Source organism: Eumetopias jubatus, unplaced genomic scaffold (assembly GCF_037043125.1).
Source record: "Eumetopias jubatus isolate StellerSeaLion01/CBP00866 unplaced genomic scaffold, mEumJub1_p1.0 scaffold_16, whole genome shotgun sequence".
Classification (NCBI taxonomy): Eukaryota; Metazoa; Chordata; class Mammalia; order Carnivora; family Otariidae; genus Eumetopias; species Eumetopias jubatus.
The window spans coordinates 50368461-50394990 of record NW_028274822.1 but is presented as its reverse complement, the minus strand read 5'-3'; the positions used below and the strand labels follow the sequence as shown (position 1 = coordinate 50394990).

Genomic DNA, 26530 nt, shown 5'->3' with positions numbered 1-26530 from the left:
TCATTCCAGTACCCTAAGTCTTTGTGGGTTTGTTTCTACTGTTCCTCAGGATGTCTTATCTGTTTGTGTATCTGGCTAGTATTGGGTGTTATATTTGAGAAAATATTGAGGGATTAGTTTTGAGGCCTAGGATAGATACTTTTCTCCAGATAGAGTTTTCATTGCTCCTGCCAGGCACCTATTAGAAGGAGGCTATCACCGTTCCACGGTTACCTTAATTCAGCCCAGTTTAAGGCCTGTTATTCCTTCGAACATTGAGAAGACTTGGCGCTGAACTATAATTTGGTTTATTTTAATCTGAGGGTTATAGCCCTATAGGTTCTCAGCCTTGAAGATGGTTGGGGTGGGATTTATTGGATTCCCCACCTTTTTTGGGCCCAGATTTGCTTTATAATTCTAGCTTCAGGAAGCTACGAAAAGGGTAGCTCAATTTTACAACTGATAATTCTGTTTGGCAGATGTACTCAAGACAGAAGTGGCTTTAAGTATTGATGATGCATTGCTTATCTTACTTGCCTTCTGGATGTTTGCCACATATCCCTTACTTTCTTGTCAGCTCTTTACTGTTTTTTAAAAAAAAAAAAATTTTACTTCATTGCCTAGAACAGCACTGTGAACATGGTTTATACCTTGTATATATCATTGCCTAATCTAAGGTCGCAAAGATTTATTCTTGTGTTTTCTTATAAGAGATTTAGCTCTGTGGTCCATTTTGAGTTAATTTTTGTGTATGGTGTGAGGTGGGAGTCCAGTTTCATTCTTTTGTGTGTTAATACCCAGTTGTCCTAGCATCATTTGTTGAAAAAACTATTCTTTCTCCATTGAATTGGCATCTCACCTTGATGCCTTCAAAATACCAGGGTCAGTGGAACCTAAGGGTGTTGGCACTAACTCTCCCCTCTGTAGACCTTTTTGTTCTTTTTTTGTCACACTACTGACTTTTGCTGTTAGTCTCAATTTTACTTCCTTAGGGAGCCTCTCTTTGAGCATCTAATCTAAACCTGCCACCGCAGTCACCATTATCACCATCTGATTTCAAATCTCTTCTTAGCGTTTAACACCATCTGGCATTTTCAGTGTGTTTGTGTTGTTTACTTCTTTGTTCTCTGTGCCTAGAACAATGCCAGACACCTAGTTGCCATTTAAATCTGTGATAAATGAAGACTGTGTTTTGTGAAACAAGTGTGCCCCCTCCTAATTACTAATTTGTAGTTTCTTTTCTGGAAGTTGTAGAAGACTTAAGAACAAGGTTTCAATTCTCAGCCTTTTTTTTTTCCTTTTTGTTTTTGTCCTTCCTGGTTATCTCCAGCTTCCACTCTCATCCTTTTCTTTTTTTTTTACATTGTATAATCTAAATGTGGTTGTGATATGGCCTTTTTATAAAATGTAGCTGGATTTGGAATGTTAATTTTTTTTTTTAAGGATATGTGAATTTAGTTCAGGAAGGAGAGTGGCCTGTAAATTTCCTTCCCTATGATGATCTTGTTAGATTTTTATAGCAAATTAAACTACTTTCATAAAATGAATTGAAAGTTTTCACATTTTTCTTCTTTTCTGGAAGAGTTGGAGTAATTGTTATTATTTCTTTCTTGAATGTTTGGTAGAATTTACGAGTGAAACAGCCACAATAAAGTTTTGTGGCTATGGATTTGATTTATGCAACAGATTTGGAACTATTCAGACTTTTCATTTTTTCTTGAGACAGTTTTGGTAACTTTTTGCCCTGGGAATTTGTGAATGTTGTCTAAAATTTCAAATGTATGTTATTTATAGCTTTTTTTTCTTTCTATTTTTTGTTTTTTTAATTGAAGTATAATTAACAGTGTTTTGTTAGTTTCAAGTGTATGATATAATTCAGGAATTCTGTTACTCAGTGTTCATCAAGATAAGTGTCCTCTTAATCCCCTTTATTTGTAGATCTCATCATTTTTTAAAGAACATTTTAGACCTCTTTTTCAATGTACAGCATTACTAAATTGGCGAGACATAGAGAAACCATTTTTTTCCTTCTCTTATTGACTGGTTGAAAAAGTAATAACATTGCTAAAGTAGCTTTAGACATTATATGCTATAAATGATATTTTTACATTTAATTTCTAAATTATAAAAATAATATAACCTATTTCAGAAAATTTGGAAAATGAAGGAAAAAAGCTGTTTATGATTAATCCTACCACCCTAACATAAGCTAGGTTGGCATTTTGAGATATTTTCTTATACTATCTTTTTTAAACATTTGTAGATGCTTGACATTCACTAGGGTATATCCCCAGACCTTCAAAAAGCCAGTTCAGCATGTAATTTAGCATGTGGTGAAGTATGACTGAAATTTTTGGTGTAATTATGGTGTGTGCTATACTGAATAATAAATAGGGAGTAGACAGACTTTTAGTAGTCAGTGCTAAACGGGCAACCAGATTCATTCACTAGCTTAATGACTTGATCTAGCATAGGTTTTTTCACTTTAACTTTTTGTTCTGAAATATCTTTAGACTTAAAGAAGAGTTGCAAAGATAATAGCGAGAGTATCTGAATAACCCTCACCTAATGTTAGCCTCTTACATGATCACGGTGCAGTTACCAAAACTAAGAAATCAACATTGGTGGTACAGCACTGTTAACTATAGACTTTATTTGGATTTTACTAGTTTTATGTTTTTCTTTTTTCTGTTTAGGGATCCCACATTGCATTTAGTTGCTACATTGCTTTACTCTCGCCAGTTTCAGTCTTTGCTTTTTTCATAACTTTGACACTTTTAAAGAGCACTGATCAGGTATTTTGCAGAATGCCCTTCAGTTTGTCTGATTTTTCTCATAATTAGATTGAGGGTATGGGTTTGGGGAAAGACTACAGAGGTGCTGTGCCCTACTTGGTGTATCATTTCAACATGATATTGATATGTCTTGTTATTGGTGGTGTTATCCTTGATCACCATATTTTTCTGTTGCTAAGTTACTATTTTTACATTCGTAATTAATATTTGAAGGGAAATACTTTGAGGCTTTGCAAATACTCTTTTTCTCTTTAGACCTTTGCCCACTAATTTTAGCATTCATCAGTGAATTTTGCCTATAGCAATAATTTTTAGATTGCCTTGGTGGTGGTTTTCTATTTCTCTTATGCCTTCTACATGTATTACTTGGGATTCTTCAAAAGCAAAAGTTGTTTCCTCTCACTTATTTACTTATTAATTCAGTCATCTGTTTCAGTGTGAATTTGTAGATATTTTATTCTCTGGGTTACAGTCCCATAGTATAATTATTTAGTTTCTCGCTCAGATTGTTCTAGTTTTGCCCACTGGGAGCTCTTTTATGTTTTCCTGGTATGAGAAGAGAATCTGGGCTCATCTTTTGTTTTCTCTACCCCACCCCTAGAATCACCCACTTCTCCAGAGAGCCTGATACCTTTTATTTAAGAATGGTATTTAGAAGCCCCCAATATCTGGGCCCCAGATCTGCTCATTACTAGTGGAGTATCACTCCTTCTGGGTTCTGTTGCTGGACAGAGCTGGGAAACATATGTATATGTATACTAACCCATGTATGCATATACATCTATATTTACTTCTGTATCTGCCTATGTATGTATTTTTAAATGACCAACAACAAGAACCATGATTTCATACTGATACTTCTGAGTTTAATCCAGCACCAGTATTCCTGCTCGTTTATTTATTTTTTTTTTAAAGATTTTATTTATTTATTTGACACACACAGAGAGAGAGAGAGAGGGAGAGAGCACAAGCAGGGGGAGCGGCAGGCAGAGGGAGAAGCGGGCTTCCTGCATGAGCAGGGAGCCCGATGTGGGGCTCGATCCCAGGACCCTGGAATCATGGCCTGAGCTAAAGGCAGCGGTTTAACCAACTGAGCCACCCAGGCGCCCCTATTCCTGCTCGTTTATAAGTTTTTTCTTTGACAGTGAGAAAGCTCTCATTAGCTAAAGTATATTTACTGTATATGTTATACAACATACACGGTATTGATTATATGTATATACAGCATATGAATATTGATTAATACAATTTTTATTTGTGCTTCAGCGAAATTATAAATTACTATGTATTGCACTCTGAAATTTTTCTAGACCATTAATAACAAGGACAACTATATTTGTTATAATGTATGTAGAATTCTGGATACTCTAAAGGCACCTTAAAGAATGACTTTTAGAAAGGATTTGAAAATCAAGTGTGGTGGTATTTCTGACTTGATCTTTTGTTTAATTATGGATTTATCATTTTATACGTTTTGGTTATATGACAACAAAGTTATAGTCTTAAGCTTAGTTGTTTGGTGGAATTGCTTTGAAAATCTTTTTTTCTTCTATTTAATAGGTCTTAACTTGCAGAGTCAATTTAATCTGGAAAATGTCACTGTTTTCAATACCAATGAGCAAGAAAGCACCCTGGGTCAGAAGGTGAGGCTGATAAGAAATCCAACCTTATAAACAAAAACTTATAAATATCTAATCATATTTATAAGTGTATTACTAAGATAACTCCTGTGAATGGGTCTTCTAAGTCACTGAAAAACTTAAAAACCTTTATTTCTAACTTAAAGAAATAATGTGTATTCTGTGTAGAAAATGCACACAAAATAGAAATATTTAAAATAGAAAGTACAACTACCCCGTAATCTAAGGCCCCAAAGATAACCACTCTTAGCATGGTCTGTCTGTCTTTACAGGACTTACTGTGTGTGTGTAGTTTATTCCAAAAATGAGGTCATACAATACATATTCTGAAATTCACTTTCTTCTTTTAACAGTATGAAATGGATGCATTTCTGCATCAGTACATTTAGATCTTAGTGTTTTAATGGTTCATGTTAAGTCTTCTAAGTGGATATTTATCATAATCCTGTCAATGGGCATTTAGGTAATTTCTAATAGTGAAAAATTGTTAACAGCATTACAATGAATAGTACTGTATATATCATTGCTAAATTATGCAGATGTTTGGGGCACCTGGGTGGCTCAGGTGGTTAAGCCTGCCTTCGGCTCAGGTCATGATCCCAGGGTCCTGAGATCGAGTCCCGCATCGGGCTCCCTGCTCCTTGGGAGCCTGCTTCTCCCTCTGCTTTCCTCTCTCTCTCTCTCTCTCTCTCTCTCTCTCTCTCTCTCTCTCTCTTTCTCTCTCTCTTTGTCTCTCGTGAATAAATAAATAAAATCTTTAAAAAAAATAAAAATAAAAAATAAATTATGCAGGTGTTTCCTTAGGATAAATTCCAATAAATGAAATTGTGTCAAAATGTATGCATATATCAGATTTTGATAGCTGTTGACCAGTTACTTCTCAGAAAGGTTGTACTCATTTATATCATCACCAGTGGCACTGGGAGAATGCCTGCCCATTTTCCCACAGCATCACACCAACCCTGGGAATTACCAATTTTTAAAAATTTTTGCTTAATTGATAGATACTTGAAAAGTAAATCTTTGTTTTGACTTACATCCTTGGTTATTAGTGAAGTTGAGGGACCTACTATATGTTTATTGGAATTTACTTTTCTTCTCTGCCAGTTAGAAGCAATGAGGAAGAGAATTACCTATTCAAGCCATTTGCCCATTTTACTTTTGAAATGTCTTTTTCTTACTGATGTATAGAAGCTCATACTGAATATTATTAATTCATTGCCTACCTTTTTGTTGATTTTTTTTTCTCGGTTTATAGTTTTTCTTACAACTTTATTTATGGCGTCTTTGCTGTATAGAACTTTTAAATTTGGATATAATATTAATGTTTGTTGGTCTTTTGTTTAGTTGTTTCTGGTCTTGTGTCATGCTAAAGGCTTCCACTCCAGAAGAATATATAAGCCCTTTTGTTTTCTTTTGATGCTTTTATGGTTTATTTTTTCTTTTAAATCTTTAATCCAGTATGAATGTTGGTATATGGAATAGATTGAGTTATAATTTTATTTTTTCCAAATAGTGAGCCAGTTATCTCAGAACCATTTGTTAAATAATCCATATTTGCCCACTGATTTTTTAGAAGAACATCAGGTATAATCAACTTTATTTTTAAAGATTATTTATGGTATATCCAGAAGACAGTCCAGAGTTGGCAAATTTTTGGACATTCAACACTTGTTCTTCATTTAGGAACAAGTTATGAAGTTTTAAAAATTATCAATTAGATATAACTAATATCTCACTGTAAATTAGATTATCTTATGTAATTTGTTCCTTTAAATGTAATTATTATCAATTTGGAAATGATGTTGACTTAAGGTTTTTAAAAATTTTGTCTTTCACCGGTACATATCTTTTGGTACTTCTTAGACTATTTCATGTAAACTTGTTATTTTTAATTTCTCACTATAGAGCTGGACACTCAGCAAATCCTAAAGTGTTCCCCAATAATAAGAGTTCTCTGTTGGGTTGGGGAGAATTTCTACGGTCAAATTAAAGTTGGGGACAAAACTACTTAAGTATACTTCGAGTCATTTACTGCAATTCTTAGAGTTCTTAATATAATAATCTCGGTTCTCTAAAAGTTCATTGTAATATATTTCTAAAATTTATTTTGCTGTAGACCCTTTATTCCCATAGAGAATCTACAGAACATGTTTGGAGAAATACTGAGTTAAAACTTTCTACTATATCTTCATGACTATCTTATATCATTGTCATGTTGCTCTTGAGTTCTCAGATCTTGTCACATAGAATTGCCATTGCCTTAAAGATTAACTGTAAGTCTAGACAGAAGTGCAACTAGATTTCTCTAACAGTGTTTGTCAGTTATGTGTGAATGATATTATTCCAGCGTGTCTTCTGCCTGACAACTGCTTTGTAACACACTACATTTTTTTAAATTTAGCACACTGAGGATAGAGAAGAAGGAATGGACGTAGAAGAAGGTGAAATGGGAGATGATGAAGCTCCAACAACTTGGTGAGTTTTAGAAGTTCAGAGTTCGTGATTTACAAAACTAGTACCTTAATGACTTATCAACTACTAGTGTCAGCATATACACAAAGGAAGGAAATTATGCTTAAAGATTTCTTTTATTTGTATTTTTTATGTATATTACTTAAAATTATAAATCCTAAATCACTAATAGGCTCTGTTAGTTGGTTTCTAAATTACGTGCAGACAGTTCATTATTTACATGGCCTACTTTATGCATATTCCTAACATTTGGAAAGCCAGCCATAGGCAACCGGGGCACTCCTCCCCTTTTTCCTTGCATTTAACTTTGTGGACCCAGTGCCTGTGGATAATGAGCTGAGTTTTTAAGGAAGTAGGAGGAATAAGTAACCTTTCCATCTTCTCCCCTTCCCACTCCCATCTCCTGTTTCCTATCTCATCTGCTAACTCTGTGCTTTCTTTCCAAATAATCTCTTCCTAATGCTGATTAGAAGCAATGAGGAAGAGAAAAAGGGAGATATGAAGGAAAATTTTCACTTCCAGGTGTCTGAGGTGACAAAAGTTATATCATCAGTTGCAGTTGAATTTCTGGAGGATCAAGAACAGTTTCCAGGGGTGCCTGGGTGGCTCAGATGGGTTGAGCATCTGCCTTCGGTTCAGGTCATGATCCCAGAGTCCTGGGATCAAGCCCCACATCGGGCTCTCCCTCAGCGGGAAGCCTGCTTCTCCCTCTCTCACTACCCCTGTTTGTGTGCCCTCTCTCTCTGTCTCTCTCCCTGTCAAATAAATAAATAAAATCTTAAAAAAAAAAAAGAAAAAGAAGCGTTTCCAGTATCTGCACAGGGAGACATATTCCTGGCATCCCAGATTTCAGATCAAACACATATCTCCAAAGAAGCATCGAGAGTAGTGTGGCTCCAGGCTGAATTCCAGTCCTAGTCGTGTAACCTTAAGCAAGTTACCTAACTTCCCTGCAACTCAGTTTCAGTGTCTTTAAAATGTAGTAATGCCACCTACCTGCTTGTTGAGATTATTAAATGAGATGCTGCTTGGACATGGTCTGTTAAGGTACAATGTAGTTATCCTTATTGTTACCATAGTTGTTAATGTTACATATAGTGATATATGGAAAGCGCTAGAACAGTGTTTATTCAGTAGCTATTATTACTAGCTATAGATCTGTGTTTTGGGTTTGTTTGTTTTTTTTTTAAGACCTATTTGTTCATGTACTTTATGGATAGAATATACTTTTGGGGTCTGGCCTGAGCAACATAAAGGACCAAGGTAGTAGGCTCCAACATAACAGGTCACCTGAAATACAAAAAAAGCCCCCAAAGACAAACTGCCCAGTGCAGTTTTGTGTAGTTAGACTCTGCTGAAGCCTTTATAGATATGTCAGCCCCATTAATTGTTTATAAGCTAGTTTATAATTGTTTATAAGCTATGTTTATATAGCTTATATATATATGTGTAGTTCCATTATATATATAATATATAAAATTGTTTATAAGCTATGCAGAAAAATCACTTAAACAGGATTCAGCACTCAGCTTCCTCTCAGTCTGTCACAATCATTATATTTTCTCTTTTTTTTTTGTTCTGAAATGAAGTTGACATACAATATTACATTAGTTTCAGGTGTACAACATAGTGATTCAACGTTATACACATTAGGAAGTGATCACCAGGATAAGTCTAGCTACCGTCTGTCAATCATACGATTACAATATTGTATTTTTGACAGTATTCCCTATGCTATACTGTACATTTGAGTGACTTATTTTAAAACTGCAAGTTTTACTTTTTAATCCCCTCACTTATTTTTTGAATGGAGGAAGAGATTGGGAAATTACTTTGTGACCAACTGTATCACCAGATTGTCTTAGGCACTGTAATTTACGAAGAGCACATTACCCATGTATCTACAGTAGGAAGCCCATTTCAGATTTGGCTCAACTACACCAGTAAAAAATTTTGTATTAAAAAAAAAAAATTCCAATGTAATGTTCTATAAAATCACTAATTCAACATTTAAAAAAAATATGTCAAGTTGCAGAACATCTTGGTTAAAATAGTTACAAAACATTCTATTTTTAGACAGTAACCTCATCTTAATTTGTTATGGTTTGCATATATAATAAGTAATCACATTTGATTTGTGTGGATAAATACAGAATCCAGATGTATCTGTGGAAAGGTGAAGTTAGAAGGCAAATTGCAGTGGGTCAGAACATTAAAGGAGGGTAAAGAAGTGGTGACATTGAATGTGGACAACTCTTTCAAGATGTTTAGACGTGAAGGAAAAGCCATGGAGGCACAGCATGGATTGGAACTTTCAGAGGACAGGATTTTTTTTAAATGTTAGTGCCTCAACTGTAAAAGTTTCCTAGTAGTCATATATTAATACTACTTTAAAATTTCTTCTGTGAAGCACCTCAAATAAATACTAGGCCAACTAAAAATAAAAGGAGATCAGAAGCTTTTACAAGTAGGAGATGATAATTAACACCTTAGATTATTGTTAGTATCAAGCATTAAATTAAGATGTGAGTTTTCTGGCAACTGAGACAGTAATGGAACATATACTGGTTACTTAATTCTCATTCTCTGATTAGAGGTAGTGTCCCATTTCTTAACAGGCAAACTTTCCTTATACTGCATTTCAGGAGGTGTTTATTATATTCTTATATGTGGTAACTGAGTAACACTGTGTGTTTGTGTGTGTGTGCATATAACTATATATGTATAAAACTATATAAAATCTTCAAAAGCAGTTTTGTTTCAAAAACATTAAGTGTAGAACTACACATATATCAGTTACAGTATTATTTCTTGGGTGTAAATCATTTTATATGTAGCTTTTTCTTTTTCCAATTTACTTGCACATTTTGGAAAATGTTCCTTTTGTGGCTTTGGTTTTTTGGTGTGTGTGGCTTTTTTTTTTTTTTAACTTGATCTGTAGAAAACCCAGACTTATAATCTTATTGTTATAAATCAATGAAATTGCTTCAGTTACAGAAAATAGTTTATGTCAGTTGAAGTCCAGATCATTGTTTTCCTGTTTTCAGAGTTGTTACTAGGAAAAGTGTAGAAAGAGTGAAAGTTAACATGCCCATTAGATTCTTTCAAATACTGCTGGTTCTTGATAAAACTTTTGGCAGGAGCTGGGTTTTGGTCATTTAAAAGTTGTCAGTATTCTTCATTATTGATTTGAAGCAAGATCCACATGTTTCAGATGCTAGTAATTGCTCTAGCAAAGTTAGCGTTCTTTTATCAAAATTAGCTAGCTTGCTTAATTATTTACCTTTATACATAATTCAAAGTGACTGTAATCTGGGTAAGTACCTAAGCATAATTTCAAGCCTCTCTTGTAAAATAAAGTGCATGCACTCTGTGATTGCTATTTCCTTGCAGACCAAGGGCTTTTTCAATTATTGTCAAGTTCATAGCTTTGTTCCAAACAGTTAACAGATGTCAGAAGTGTGAATGTAAGATAAGTGATCTGTTACTATGTGTTTGGATGTATGTGGTTTTTTTTAAATTGATATGGCAGTTAATATAAATTTAATAAAATTCTTTAAACAGGTATTTTATGATACCAACTTGTAGTTTGTAATCTTAACCGTATGTGAATTAGAGTCACATATGGTGAGAATGTTCATCACATGTGCTTCCATGTTATACTAAACTACTTTTCCCTTTGTCATTCTTAACTAATGCCTTTTCAGACATTTTTGTAGAAAACTGATTTTTACACTAGCAAATTATTTTTTAATTTATTTTCTACTCTAACCTTCCTTTATATAAAGTAAGGCATTTTTCAGAGTTTTAAACATTACCCTCCCCCCAAAAAAACTTAAAAAGTACATGACAGAAATTATACTCATTTTACTTTACTATAATCCTTTAAAATGCATTATGATATGGCCCCCAATACTCCCTAGTCATTAAAGTAATTTAAAATATATCCATCTCAAAGATGAAGAGTGGAAGATTACTTACTTCCTATTATTGACCAGAATAGAGAAGGTAAGACTCTTAATATCATAGTGACCATTAAACCCCCTTCCTGTTTCCCACATGAAATTACAGTCTTCTTGGGACACTTGTATGGCTGTGATGTTTAGAAAAAAATGCCAACTGTAATCCATAGATTCAGTTTATTAAGGTTTATTTAGAAAGAATAGAAGGTAGTACACAATTGTGTTTACAAATAAAAATAATTTTACAGAGGTGATGTTGAAAATTTTTGTGGATATTTGAAGATATGAAGTAGTCAATACCTAAAGCATTTTTGATAATGGCTGTTTTGAATGATATAGAAGATTTTGTTAAAAACAAAAATCTTTTGGGTAAAAAAGTTTGAAATGTTTAACTTTTAAAATTAAAACATAATATAATTTTGGTAAATTTAAAAATTAAAAGAACGTATTGACACTGCAGATTTGTAACAGTGAAAATGCAAGTTGAATTAGTAATGCTGTAATAAAGACACTAAAGAAAAGGCTTATTTTTATAATACTGAGTTGATATGTATTTTACATATTTGTGTCATGCTGTGGCTTTTAGCATAGGTTCCAGGTGACATTACCTTAAACAATGTGGAAGTTGATTTCTTTTTTATGGAAAAGTCTGGAGACAGGCAGTTCAGAGCTGGGAGATTGTCTAGGGACCTATGTTCCTCCTAACTTCTTGTCCCACCATCTCTTAGTGTTTGCTTTTTCTTTCTATAGTCCATGTGGCTCATCATCATATCTGCATTCTGGCCAGCAGAAAGGGAAAAAGGAAAATGGTAAAACATGGCCCAAAATTTGCATATATGACTTCTACTCCCAACTAGCCAGAATTGAACCACAGGGCCACACCTAGCTGCAAGAGAGGTTGAGAAACAGTCTTTAATTCTGAATAATCATGTATTGGGCCACAATTCAGGGGTTCTACCACTATAGATAAAGTGGGCCTTGTTAGGGTCTATGAATCCCCTGAAATTGTTTATAAAAGTTTGTATGAATATGCACTTCTCTGGGGAAAGGAGCTGTAGCTTTCGTCAGCTTCTTAAAGGGGTGTATGACCTAAGAAAAGTTAGGAACACTTAGATATTTCTAAAAGAACTTAAGTGATTTATTTAACATAACATTTATTTTATTAGCTCCATTCCAATTGATTACAACCTGTATCGAAAATTCTGGTCACTTCAGGATTACTTCAGGAACCCTGTGCAATGCTATGAGAAGATTTCATGGAAAACTTTTCTTAAGGTGAGTTGCCAATCATAGACTACCCAAAACCCAATATTTTACAGTTAATGGCAGAGGCAAAACTTGACTCTTATCCAGCATACTTTTTATTAATTTTACCTCGTACATTTTTATTCCTATTTCATAATTTCAACCACTGATTTTGTGGAGTAGTTTATAAATGATTTAGGGATTTAAAAGTTCATAATTACAGCCTTGGGTTTTTTTGTTTGTTTCTACATAGTATTGTCAACATGAATTGATGAATTTTTGTCAAATATATTGTCTTTGCACAAAATTATTTCAAGTATCCTGTTAGAACAAGGGTTGCAAACTAATGGCTCTGGGCCAAATCCAGGCTTTGCCTGTTTTCGTAGACAGTTATATTGGTACACAGCCATGCTGATACTTGTAGCTCTTTGTGTGCTGTAATGGCAGACTTGAGCCGTGTAACTGAGACCATATGAGCCATATAGCCTATGAAAATTAATAGAAGGAAACCTCATTTAAAATGGAATCAGGAATGGGGAGCCTGGGTGGCTCAGTTGTTAAGCGGCTGCCTTCAGCTCAGGTCATGATCCCAGGGTCCTGGGATCGAGTCCTGCATCTGGCTCCCTGCTCAGCGAGAAGCCTGCTTCTCCCTCTCCCACTCTCCCTGCTTGTGTTCCCTCTCTCGCTGTCTCTCTCTCTGTCAGATAAATAAATAAAATCTTTAAAAAATAAAATAAAATAAAATGGACTCAGGAAGCCAGCAGGGAGACTCTCACGTTCAGCACTAGTTGTCATTTACAGAGCCAGCTGGAAGAGATGGACCTTGCCAGTCAAAGTACTTTACTATCCCAACAGAAGAAAGGAAGAGTTCTTCCTCTCCCAGCAACAGCCCAGCCGATGAGAGGCAGTCACAGCTCAGCCAATGAGAAGCCACTATACTTGGAACTCCCAGTTTACTCCAATGGACTTTTAGTTTATAACAGCCCCTCCTGACTCCTTCTTTCCTCTATAAAAGAGCATTCGTCCTTGTTTTCCCAGACCTGCAGCTTGCTTGTCCCAGATTACAATTCTTAGCTCTTACCAAATAAACCCATTTTTTTTGCTGGTGAAATAACTGGCGGTTTAATTTTATTTTAAGAGATTTATTTTAGAGAGAGGGGGAACACAAGTAGGCGAGGCAGAGGGAGAAGAAGAATCTCAAGCAGACTCCACCCTGAGCACAGAGCCTGAGGTGGGATTCCATATCAGGACCTTGAGATCATGACCTGAGCTGAAACCAAGAGCCAGAGGCTTAAGACTTTATCACCCAGGTGCCCATGGTAGTTTTATTTTTAAGGTTAACAAGCTTATGGGCACCTTGCAGGCTCAGTCAGTAAAGCATGCTACTCTTGATCTCAGGATTGTAAGTGCAAGTCCCACTTGGGGTGTGGAGATTACTTAAAAATAAAATCTTAAAAAAAAAAAGTCTAACATACTATCAGGAAAAAAAAACTGGGTAGTCCTTGTTTTATAAGAATTCTCTATATTTCTTTTACTTGGCTACTTAAATATCAGTTGTCCTTTTTGGTTGTAGTCAAAATCCAAGGTAAATAGGTAGCTCTTAAAAGTAGCATGGTATGTGTTCAGATTAAGTGATAAGTGAGAAATCATCCGGAATTGTTCCCCAACTGGTTAGGATTTGACATCATTGTTTTATTTGGTCACAGCGTTTAGCACAAGAAATGCTTGAGCATTTTCCATAGCTGGTTAAACATCTAATTTCACTGGCAAATTTCTGTGTACTTTCGAAGCATCACTTTCTCTGTTTGCCGTTTACACAAACTGCATAAGAAATTACCTTTCTTCAGGAGTAGAGAGTTTATTCCTACTTTGACAATACCATGAACTCTTCATACCAAGTAATTTTAATCCCATTTTGCCATCATAGTTTTTTCTTGTTTAATGTGCTTTACAGTGTGCATACATGGTTAACTACAAGTAAATTCTAGGTATTTTGATATAGAAAGGCACTAAAAAAATTATTGGGCAACAATGCCAAATAAAACTAATTGGTATTTTTACTTTGCAGTATTCTGAAGAAGTTCTAGCTGTTTTTAAGAGTTATAAATTAGATGATACTCAGGCCTCCAGGAAAAAGATGGAAGAATTAAAAACAGGAGGAGAACATGTATATTTTGCAAAATTTTTAACAAGTGAAAAGGTATAAATTTTTCTTTTTTACTAAGCATAATAAATAGTGGTCTTTTTTTTCTATTTAACTGATATTTTTAAGTTTCATAGAAATGTGTATTTTTGGTTAAAGCTGATAAGTATTAGTTTGAGAGTCCTGTGAATTCCTTGCACAAGTAAGACTGATTTGATTCCAGAGGTGAAAGAAGTTCTGCATTGTCTGTTTTGTAGGCTTATTTTGCAGTTTAATTGTTTTTAGGTGTATATATTTTGAACCTCAAGTTAGGATTTAATTTGCATTTATGAAAACAGTATTTTGTAATTAGTTTGTCATTTAGGTACAAATAGGGGTTTAAACGTTCCCTGATAATTTTATTTATACAGTTTAATCAGTAAATTTTGTTCAGATACAATGCTAAGGGATTATGTAAATTTTCCAGTCAAGATGGCACATTAAGTGTACGTTTTGACTTACTCCCTTTGCTCCAAACACATAGAGATGACAAGTAAAATATAAAAGGAGAAAACCAAAAGACAAAGCTGGCCCTCCAGAAACAAGAAAAATACCTTAATGGACTAGAAACACCAAGTAGTGAGTGAAACTGAAGTCTCAGGCCTGCTGGCCTCATCCCGAGCAGGTGGTGGCACCCAAGAGTTTGGCTACAAGGTGATAGACACCAGGTGTGTTTCATGTGGGACCAGGGACCAGAGCCAGATTCATTGCTTGAAGCCGGGAACTGGGGTGGAACTTTACCCACTTTTGAAAAGAAGCTAAGAAAAAATGTTACCAATCTTCTGCCCAGGGCTGTGGATTCATAGGAAGCTGTGGGTCACGGGATAACAAAGACACAGCTTTGTGTCACGCTTTGTGTCATGCTTTGTGTCGGCTTGCTCTGGACCGGATATATGATATACACAATATACCAATGAAATAGTTGGCTTCAGAAATTCATCACAAGACTTTTTCCAAACTTGACTCCAGGGGCTCTGGTAGAAGCAAATGCAAAACTACTGACAAGAAAGGATGTATACTGGGAGAAAGAAGGAGAAGTAAACAAAGCAAAAGGCTCTCATTGATACATTGCAATTCCAAAATTCATAAATCCAATACTAGGAAAGATCACCAACCAAATCAACTATTGGGATATACATATATTTATTCCAGATAGATGGCTTGACCATGACTTTAAAAACTTTAAAATACATATTTTAGATTATCAAAGAGATAATTGATGATATAACATCCACTGAGAATGAATAAATTGTGAAGCTGAAACAGGCAGAAATGAAATAGAATGGTTGAATATGACAACTAATTGAGAGACTTAGATATGAAAAATGTGATCATCAAAACCAAAGCAGAATACACAGAATTAAACTACAGATTGGACATAGATGAAAAGAGAACTAGTGACCAGAAGATAATGATAAGAAGTTCACCTAGAACATGCAGAAACAGGGAGTGGGGGTGGGGTTTCTTTGTTAACTTGAAGGAGCAGTTAAAAGCAATGCATGGTCGATTGTGAAATTCCAGCAAATATCCAATAGGATTTTTAAAGAACAAAATAGAGGGAATGGTGGGAAAACTATATTGAAAAGAATTAAAGGTAATACCAAGTTCTCAGATTAAAAATATCCTACAACTACCAGCAGGAGAATGAAAATTAAATTCATACTTCAGTACATCATGCTATAACTCCAGGGATAAAGAGAAAACTTTAAAAACCACCAAAGGGGGAAAAAAAGACAAATATACTAGAAAGGACAGAAGACAGTGAAGAATTATAGTACTAAGGGGGGAGGACAGGACTATCAATCTAGAATTTCATACCCAGCTAAATGCATTCAAGACAATGGACAAAATATACATTTTCATTGACCAGAAAAACATACCACTCAAGACCCTCTTAAAAACTACTAAACTAAAGGATGTTCTCCAGGAAGAAGGAAATTGAACCTTTAGAAAGGAGTGGGATGCAGAAAGCAGTGGTGACCACAAAAATTGAAAAACAGTAAATTTATTGATTAAAAATAAAAATGTCATAAAAACTGATTTTTAAAAATTCCTATTGTGGAATTTAAACTAGATGACAATAATAACATGGGAAGGAAAAACAGATGTTTAATGAGCAATTTAAGCATATACTTCAATCTTTATAATCTTCTGGCAGAGGAAAAAAATACTAAATGACTTTAGACTTCATCATATATAGTAAAAGAGTACCACCAAAAGAAAACAACCTGTAGCTCTTAAACAGCAAAGAGCTAAAAGGGGCACAGGAAGGAATACAGACTATTTTGTAAACCCAAGTGATAGCAGGAAGGGAGGGGAAAAAAAAAACAGAAAGGCAGAAATAAGTCCAAATATAGCAATAATAGCAAGTGTAAACAGATTTAAAACAGATTATCAGAATGGATTTTTTAAAATCTGACCATATTTATTAATTGAAACATAAAAACTCTTTGGTTGAATAAAGAAATCAAAATTTTGGGCGCCTGGGTGGCTCCGATGGTTAAGCGTCTGCCTTCGGCTCAGGTCATGATCCCAGGGTCCTGGGATCGAGTCCCGCATCAGGCTCCCTGCTCCTTGGGAGCCTGCTTCTCCCTCTGCTTCTCTTTCTCTCTCACTCTCTCTCCCCCTCTCTCTCTCTCCCTCTGTCTCTCATGAATAAATAAATAAAATCTTTAAAAAAAATCAAAATTTTTGTTTTACCCTATTTAGAAGAGGGGAAGAAAATCCCAAAGTTCTTCTAGCTTTAACAAAGAACCTTCCTAAAGACACACTTCAGAAAGCTTAGATGTCTATTTAAATAATACTGGGGCAAAAAACTTCCAAAATAAAACCAGTGAAAGTTCTGTATACTTTTAGGAGTTACAGGTAACATTTTTCAGGACATGACAGCTGCTTTAAAACTGGATGTTGTTAAAGTTCTTTGTATAAATAACATTTCCAAGGACATTTTATTTTAATAATAGAAAACAATAAGAATACACACTGAGAGAAATCTCCACATTGGAGTATAAAATCTGTGCCTTTGTACTGGTTTCCATTGACCACTTTGTCTCAGAACTGGCTCTCTGAGTAGTTTCTTTATTAACTCTGGAGCTTTCTTTGACTAGCAGTTAGGAGAGCATGAGCTTTCCAGGGTAAGCCCTGGAGTTCTATTACTTATTGAGAAGATTCATACTTCATAATATGGAAAAGAGAAAAGGCACAGAGAATTGTAAGAAATAGAATGTGAAGCATGTAATGTTTTGTGTTTTCAGTTTTCTTCTTTACTGCCTCTCAAGCAACAATTTTATCTTAAATTTAGATCTGTGTAAGAACCCTTCTTGCACATTCTTCATATTTTTACAGTGTATTTCCAGTGTTTACTACTCAGTATCCAAGTGAAAATATGTGTAGTGCATTACCTGTACTTTTAATGAAAAGTAGGCACCATTTTATTTATAAGTTTTACTGTTCCACTAAAAGAAGCCTTCCACATCTCTATAATACTTTACATGATGTTTTAAATCCATTTGATATACTCACACATCTATTGGGAATGTTATTACCCAGAAGCATTGTGTTTCACTTACATGAATGTAATCATGCTTTTCCTTAGGGAGGGAGAATCAGGATCAGTGCATGGAAAGGATGATACAACCTTTATAGTCCTAGACAGGCCAGTTATATGGTAACCACAGGTAGGCACGGGTTCTACAAATAAAGTAGGTGTCTTTGTAAGTTATCATACCTTCTTTCTCAAAGAGGGATATTTCCTCTAGAAACAAGTGGTATTGTAATTTTCAAGGGCCACTTTTTTATGCTGCCTTGGGTATGATTGCAAACACTAAGTTCTAACAACACAGTTTTCTTGTTAGCATAGTAAAATAATTCAACAATAGCAGTCACTAAATGTAGTGCTGAGGACTTTGGGGTTTTTTGTTTCTTTTCGGTTTTTTTGGTGGAGAAGTACCTGTTCCTTAAGATTAGTCCAGAGTCATACTCAGAAATATTTAAGGGAGAATTTCACCTCTAATTGTCCAATTTATCATACCCACATGAAAGACACTGGTATTATAGAGATTCCTCCTTCAGCACTATGTAGCATGTAAAAGCAGAAACATTTTAAAATATTTAAGTACCATGATATTAACATGATAGTTAAAAGAATGTATTCTGGTATCTTTGAGTTCTCATAGAAAAGAGTACTACTAGTAACTAGGTGTAGACATCAGGATTGCCCACTTCTTCACAGCACTAACTCCTGTTCTACAGTTGAGACTCAGTGTCCAAATGGAAAAGATCAGGTGGAATAGTTGGCAGCCAGCAGTAACCAGGGTGGCTGCCCAGAGTCCCAAACTATTGATCCTAGTGTGGTCATTAAGGCCATTCTTGTTCATGGAGAAAAGAAAATTAACCTATCCAGACCCTGCTTTGTATGTGGAACTCTGAAAGACTTTTGGTCATTTAAAAAAGCATTCCTGGCAGAAAGTTGTTCTGCCTTAACTTTTTTGTACTTTCTGTATCCATTTGAGAGGTATCCGAGGTTGAATCTTTGCAGTGAATGCAAAGATGGGTCTATTCCTTTATGACACATATTACAGCTTACTTAGGAACAAACAGGCTAATCCGTATCCTATAATTTTGTCTCATTAATTGTTTCATGGGAGCCTCCCTTTAAACAGGTCTGGGAAATTTTTGGACAGCTCTAGAACCCAGCTTAGTTTTCTTTGTCTGCAGGCCAGAGATAGAGCCAGCTGTCCAGCAAATTCCAGGACTTTACAATGAGGTTCTTGTAGGTCATTATCATGGTCTGAAATTTAAATAGAAACTAGATTGTTGGACCCTGTGCCTTGAGAGAAGAAAGTTGATAGCAGAGGCTGTTAAATAGGCAAGGGCTGACATTTTCTTTTAGTTCCAAGATGGAAGAAGGTCTTACATTTTAAAAATCATATAAGGACTCAGCAGCTCCCAGCAGGATTGGAGTGGCATTTTCTACTAACAAAACTTGATGTAAATCAGTCATCAAGCCTTACATCTTGACACTGCTCATCTGAGTCAGCTGATAGGGCTTCTCACAGCTGTGATTAAAATGGTTTGACAGACTTGATTTGGGCTTTGAAATAATCAAACACAAGGCACATCAGTGGTGGGCCTTGGGTTGCCACTGAGGAATGGAAAGTAAATGGAAACTTTATTGGCCTACCATTAATATTTCCTGAGGAGAGAGACCAGGTTATAGATCTCCTTGTATAAACTATAGACAATGTGTCTAGACACGTCAGTTGAATTATGTACAAACTTTTGGGTTACTTTATTTTTCAGAGTTTTATTTGGATGTTTGCCTATCTCTGCTATGGGCAGTGAAGGCATTGATGAATCTTTAGGGCTTTACAAACTTCGCAATTTGAAGTGTTTTGCTGACACGTCAGTTTTAGCATGTGGGTATGCACCCGCCTATCTGAAAAGATAAATGCAGTTTCTAAAACCTTTTTATCTGATTAACTTTTTTTATATGAATAAAATCTATCTGAAGTGGTCATCAAAGTGGGAGGCATGAGCTGTGCTCTTTATTGTGACACTTCTGTGCTTTGTGGGCCTGACAAATAGGGTAGCTCTTTAAATATCATTGAGCATACTGGAAAATTTAGAGCATACTCATCACTCTGTTATTTTTAGAATCCCCTCTGTGTGTGATTCAAGCTATGGTTATGCAAGCAAGATAAAAAAGTCTGTTCTCTGATGCTGCCAGGCAGCCATCCAGGAAAGGCTAAAGAAATGGTACAAAAGGTACCCTGCCAACGTAGGCCATGGATTTGGAGCCTGATTCAGAAGAGGGACAAAGTCTAAAAGAGTTGGCAGAGGAGACTGGTTAATTGATAAGATAAAGATAAAAGCAAGATAGAATGAGAAAATACCAACCTTGCTATGTCATTAGCCAGAGTAATAGAAACTAATAGCCATTTCTGTTAATTATTAATAGAAATTAATAATTAATAATATTAAAATGTTTGCTCCTTTAGAAATGACAGCTCTCATTTTACATAGCCACGATTTACACAAAAGCATGAAGTAGTATATTCATAACTGTGAACATACCTTTCTTTATCCTGTAACTCAGCAGGGACACTGAGATCCTTAAACTAAAATTAGATTTTTCATTTTTTTAACTTTTTTTTGAAGGAAAGTTTAAAAAAAATTATTAGTAAATAGGAGTACTATTTAAGTTTATAATTTAGTGTTATATATTCTTTTTCTACTCAGAAACCAGATTTTTGATAATTTAGTTGAATAAGATATATGAACCTATTCCAGGTAGAAAACTATTTTACAATTTTTTTTAATTTTATTATGTTAGTCACCATACATTAGTTTTTGATGTAGTTTCCATGATTCATTGTTTGCGTATAACATCCAGTGCTCCATGCCATACGTGCCCTCCTTAATACCTATTTTACAATTTAGTCTGCTAAACTCTAATTCAACATCCAACATTTGAAAATTTAAAAAGTTTAAATGATGGCTCTCTTTCTAAAATAATGACTCTGGAACCTATATTTCTCCCAGTCTGGGGAGAAAATGGATAAAAATATTCAAAGCGTTTGGAGTTTTGGCTTATTTCTTTCTTAATTGTCTAAGAAGAGTTTTTCACAGCTCTCCCAGAAATATAAGAACTTAGTGGTGCTCGGGCACCTGGGTGGCTCAGTCGGTTAAGCGTGCAACTCTTGATTTTGGCTCAGATCATTATCTCCGGGTCCTGAGATCAATCCCTGTGTCAGACTCCAGCTTAGCGGGGAGGCTGCTTGAGCTTCTCTCTCTCCCTCTCCCCTCCACACCACCACCACCACCACCACCACCACCACCCCCTGCACATGTACGTGCTCTCTCAAAAAAAAAACTTAGTGGTGCCTTTAAACAATTTAAGAAGGAACTCTAGTATACTTGAGAGATTTTTACTTTTCTAGAAATCTCTCAAGACACACAGTTGACTAGAGTTTTGTACAATATACTAATATACTCATTACTTTTTTTGAGAAATCTGCAATTCCTGCAGCCATACTACTTAGGCATCAGAAAGACAGCTGCCTGATTTCCTGCTCCCTGACCCACAATTCAGTGGGCTTTCACAAAAAAAAAAAAAAGAGCCTAATACTCAATGAACAGAAGAAATTGTTAAATTATTAATATTAAGATTGATTATTTTTATCAGAAGTTGTTAGGCAAACTAGAGATTATACAGGACACTTATATTCCAAGGAAAGGAAACATTCTAACTGCTCAGATAAGGCATGTAGGAGCCTATTTCACTAAAGGCTCAAGAGTAAAACATAGATTCACATCTATACAGATGGCTTTCAGCTTTCCATGTACTCAATTGTCATTGGTATATTTGTCTTCCAGGGAGCAGCAGCTTCCTTTTAAAGAGTTTTGTGTCTTAGAATTGTACCCTTCCTACTTCATTTGCAGTACATAGCTGAGCTTTGTAATTCCAGAGGGTTGCATTAAGAAAGAAGAAAAATAGGGGCGCCTGGGTGGATCAGTTAAGCGACTGCCTTCGGCTCAGGTCATGATCTCAGGGTCCTGGGATTGGGCTCCCTGCTCGACGGGAAACCTGCTTCTCCCTTTCCGACTCCCCCTGCTTGTGTTCCCTCTCTTGCTGTCTCTCTCTCTGTCAAATAAATAAATAAAATCTTTAAAAAAAAAAAAAGGGAAGAAAAATAGACCTAAGTAGCTTAAAACTTATGTGGTAAAGAACACAGGAGAAATTTAACAAATGGAATATGGGACACTGTTATAATTTCCATCCACATAGAATATATGCCTTAAAAACTATTCAAAAAGGTTGAAATGTTAGGGTGGAAAGAGACACACCAAGCGAGAACCAACAACAACAACAAAAGCTACATAAATACCAAATAAAATAGAATTTAAGGCACAAAGCTTAAGTAGGATAAAGGATACTACATTAATGAGTCACCAAGAAGATGTCATGAATTCATATGCACTCAAAATCTATTAAGAAAAAACTTGTAAAATTATGAGAAGTTGGCAGATCATCAATTATAATGGGTTATTTTAAAGTGCCTTCATCAACACTGATGGGTTGAGCAGACTAAAAATTAGTAAGTATATGGAAGATTTTTTTTTTTTAAGATTTTATTTATTTATTTGACAGATAGCATAAGTAGGCAGAGTGGCAGGCAGAGGGAGAGGGAGAAGCAGGCTCTCCACTGAGCAAGGAGCCGGACATGGGGCTCGATCCCAGGACCCCAGGATCATGACCTGAGCTGAAGACAGCTGCCTAACTGAGCCACCCAAGCGCCCCAAGTATATGGAAGATTTGAACAGCCAAAATAATCTTGATTTACTGATGGATCAAGCAGACCAGTATTAAGAAGTGTATGGTAGATCTGAACAATAAAAGTAATAAGCTTATTGTAGTATATTTGGAAACCGGTACACAACAAATAGAGGTAATTATTCTGTTTGAATACATATGGAACATTCACAAAATTTGTGTACTAGGCATAAAGGAAATCTTAGCAAATTTGAAAGATTCTTTATCATGCAGAACATAGTCTCTGGCCATAGTGCAGTTAAATTAGAATTATAAAAAGGATGGCTTAAAAGGAGGTAAATAAATAGAAACATGAAAAGCTTTCCCCAGGAGTTGAAGAGGAAATCAAAATGGAAACTCTGTATTTGTTATAAAGATATTGTATAGCAAAACTGTATTATATGTCAGATGTGTGGGTTACAAATAAAGTCAGAAGAGTAAATTACAGCTTTAAATGCATTAATGAAAAATTTAAGTATGACAAATGAATTGAGAATACCGTTCAAGAAGCTAGGTACAGAATCTTAAGAATGTAGAAGGTAACTATAATAATTGCATAAATTGATGAAGTAGAACAAAGAAAATATAGAACACTTTAGTAAAACCAAAAGCCATTTTTTAAAGAAAAATTGTATAGAAACAAGTTTTATAAAAATTGTATAGAGCAGGCCTGACAAAAAAAGTGAAAAGGTACCAGTAAACAATATTAGTAAGATTAATAAATAATAAAAATGGGCATAATTGAAAGTACAGAAATACTGAAAATATGTAAGAGAATGTATTCTGAACAACTTCTGCTAATACCTTTTTAAATCTAATGAAATAGTAACTCTGTAGAAAAATTTAATCATCAGACTCACAAGGAAATAGAAAACGTGAATAAACAAATAACTATTAGAGAAATTGTAGTCGAAATGACATCTTTCAAATGATATCAGGCTCAGATTTTTTTCCTCACATATTATCAGCAGTTCAAGGAATAGACGATTCTTACTGTAAGTGAAAATTTTCAGAGGTTAGAAGAAGAAAAGCAGCCAGGTCCTTAATATGAGATTGATGTAACTTTAAAATCCCAATAAGGATAGAACAGGAAAAAAAGTATATATATCAATCTCACAAATAGAGATGAAAAAAAATTTTTTTAACTCAACAAATCTAAAGTAGTTATTTTTTTTAAGTAGAGACTAAATAGGATTTATCCTAGGAATGTAAGTTCAACATCAGAAAGATTAATACCAAATTAACAGCCTTAAGGTTTAAAGGTTTAAATATTTAAAAACTATACAGTCATCTCAGATGCAAGAAAATTCTTACAGTAAAATCTAATATTCAGTACAAAAACAAATCAGAAGTGGAAGGGGATTTTCTTAACCTAAACGAATTAATCAAAACCCTGTGGCAAGTATCATACATAATGATCTAATTTTCAGAAATACTCCTAGTAAATTCAAGAACAAGGCATGGATGTCTACTAACCATATTTCTGTTCAGCATAATAGTGGAGGACCTAGTCATTTCAGTAAGAAAAATAAGAGCTATAATTACTGAAGAGAAAAAACTGAACTGTCCCTATTCGAAGACAATATAATTGTCTACAGAGAAAATCCAGGAGAACCAGCAAACTATTAGTAGAATTACAGAGGCTTCAGCAAGGTTACAAGAGAAACATCAATGGTGTTCCTACAAGTAACCAATTACAAAATGTAAGTCAAATTAGCAATGAAAACTAATGCCATGGAGAAAATTAGAAAAATGGAGAGGTATGAGTACACTTATAGGAAAACCCAGTGCCATTTATCCACATAAATTTAGTGTATTTTGAATCAAATTCAAATGTGAATTTTGAGGTAACTTTAAAAGTTGATACTACAGTTCTTACGAAAAAGCCAAGAGGAAGTAAGAAAAATCGGAAGAAGTTGGAAACAACTGCTCTATCAGAGATTAAAACCCGTAAAGGTCTAATAATTAAAACAGTGAAGTAAATATTAGTACAGTATAAAGAAGGAAAAACATTGGAACATTAGAAAGCACAAACTGTAGAAAGTTTGATACACAAAAGAAGTTACATTACAAATTAATAATAATAATACAAATAATAATAATAATACAAAAATAATAAGAATAATTATTCTTATTAAATGTTGCTTGGACAAGTCATCCATATGGAAAAAAATAAATCCAGTTCATACCTTGTTATATGCACAAAGCTCAATTCCAGGTTAATTAAAAGTCTAAATGAGAAAAGCAAAACTTTGAAACATTTAAAAGTATATGTAAAATATGTACACTCGGAGTAGGGAAAGATTACTTGAGTCACAAAAAGCACCAGTCATGAGGGGAAAGACCAATACATTTAATATAAAAATGTAAAAGTATGGAATAGTAAAAGATACCATAGACAAATTGAAAAGACAGCCACAAACTAAAAGATATTTATCACCTGTATGATGAAGATTAATATTCTGAACATTAAAAACAAGCCAGTGGAAAACTGGAAAGATGGTATGTGCAGGTGGCTTACAGCTAGAGAAACAAATAGCTGAAAAACTTATAAAAGATGCTAACCATCTCTAGTAGCCAAAAAATTTGAAATGATGAGATCGTTTCACGCTTACCAAATTGACAAAAACCAAAAAAGCCTGACAATAAATGGTATTGGCAAAGTTGTGGGAAAGGACACTTTGATACACTGCTGGTTGAAGTATAAATTGATACAACCACTTGCAGAGCAATTTTATAATTAGCAAAATTAAAACTTTTGTTCTTAGATGTGGCCTCTAGAGAATCATACACATGCACAAGGAAATACATAAGATTCATTATTTGTAAATTACATATTTGTAAGTGGAAGTTTGGAAACAACCTGAATGTTCATAAGCCGGAGACTGAGTGGTAAATCACAGTATGCAGTAGAGTTCTACAAAGCACTGAAAGTGGGTTCACTGGAGCAGGGGTCGGCAAATCTGGCTTCCCACCTGTTTTTATAATGAGTTTTAGTGGAGCCCACTGCTGCTGTATATTCATCCAGGTGTTGTCCGTGGCTGCTTCTGCATGGCCACAGCAGAAAGTAGTAGTTGTGACGGAGACCGTATGATCCACAGAGCCTAAAAGAATTTACTAACTGGTCCTTTCCAGAAATTTGCCAACCCCTGCACTAGTGCTACATGTATTAAGTTGTATAAATTTCAAACATAATGTCATGTGAAAATAGCTTATTGCAGAATAATATGTAATTAGAGTTTGAAAACATGCAAAATACCTCAATATGTTATAGATACCTACTTATGTAGTAATAGTATAAAATATGCATGAGAATCATGAACACCATATACATGGTAGCATTTACCATAGTAGAGGGAAAGAGGGGGAGCGGGAGAGGGAGGTTACAGAGGAGGCTTCACCAGTTTCAGTAATAACTATTTATTTGACAAATGTGGAACAAGTAAAAATGTTAGGATTTGATGTATAACTGGATAGGGGGACATGAATGTTATATTACTTAACTGTACCTTTACTTGAGTACTTTAAGGATATATTACTTAAATGTACCTTTAAATTTTATGAAAAATTTAAAATTTTCCTAATTTGATACAGGTAATGTGTTAATGGCAAATCAGTAATATTTTAATGAGAAAGCTCTTAATAGTTTTTCTAGTACAGATTTTTAAAGTACTTTCTGTAAAGTGACAGAAATGGAAGATTTCATACTTGTTTAATTTTACCAGGAATATTATTTACATGTAGTTTATTGACAGAAAGGTACATGAAGATAACTAAGAAGAATAGCAGGATCCTTTTTAGGTTTAGAATAATAATCAGGTATGCTGAGGCCTGAGCTGAGATGTGCAGTAAAAGCTAAGGATGATAAAAAGCCTTTGTTCAAGAAACAAAGACAACGAAGAAATATTTGACCCATTGCATGATATAAATGGTGTACT

The 26530-nt window shown here is 34.7% G+C and overlaps 1 protein-coding gene across 1 annotated transcript in view; it reads left to right on the top strand.

Annotated features, from left to right (window-relative positions):
- Nucleotides 1-26530, top strand: part of THOC1 (THO complex subunit 1) — a 53489-nt gene that overhangs the window by 10286 nt on the left and 16673 nt on the right. The window contains exons 8-11 of the mRNA XM_028095954.2: nt 4335-4417; nt 6819-6892; nt 12018-12126; nt 14165-14296. Of these exons, the coding sequence (XP_027951755.1) occupies nt 4335-4417; nt 6819-6892; nt 12018-12126; nt 14165-14296 (398 nt within the window). The remainder of the gene's footprint in view (nt 1-4334; nt 4418-6818; nt 6893-12017; nt 12127-14164; nt 14297-26530) is intronic.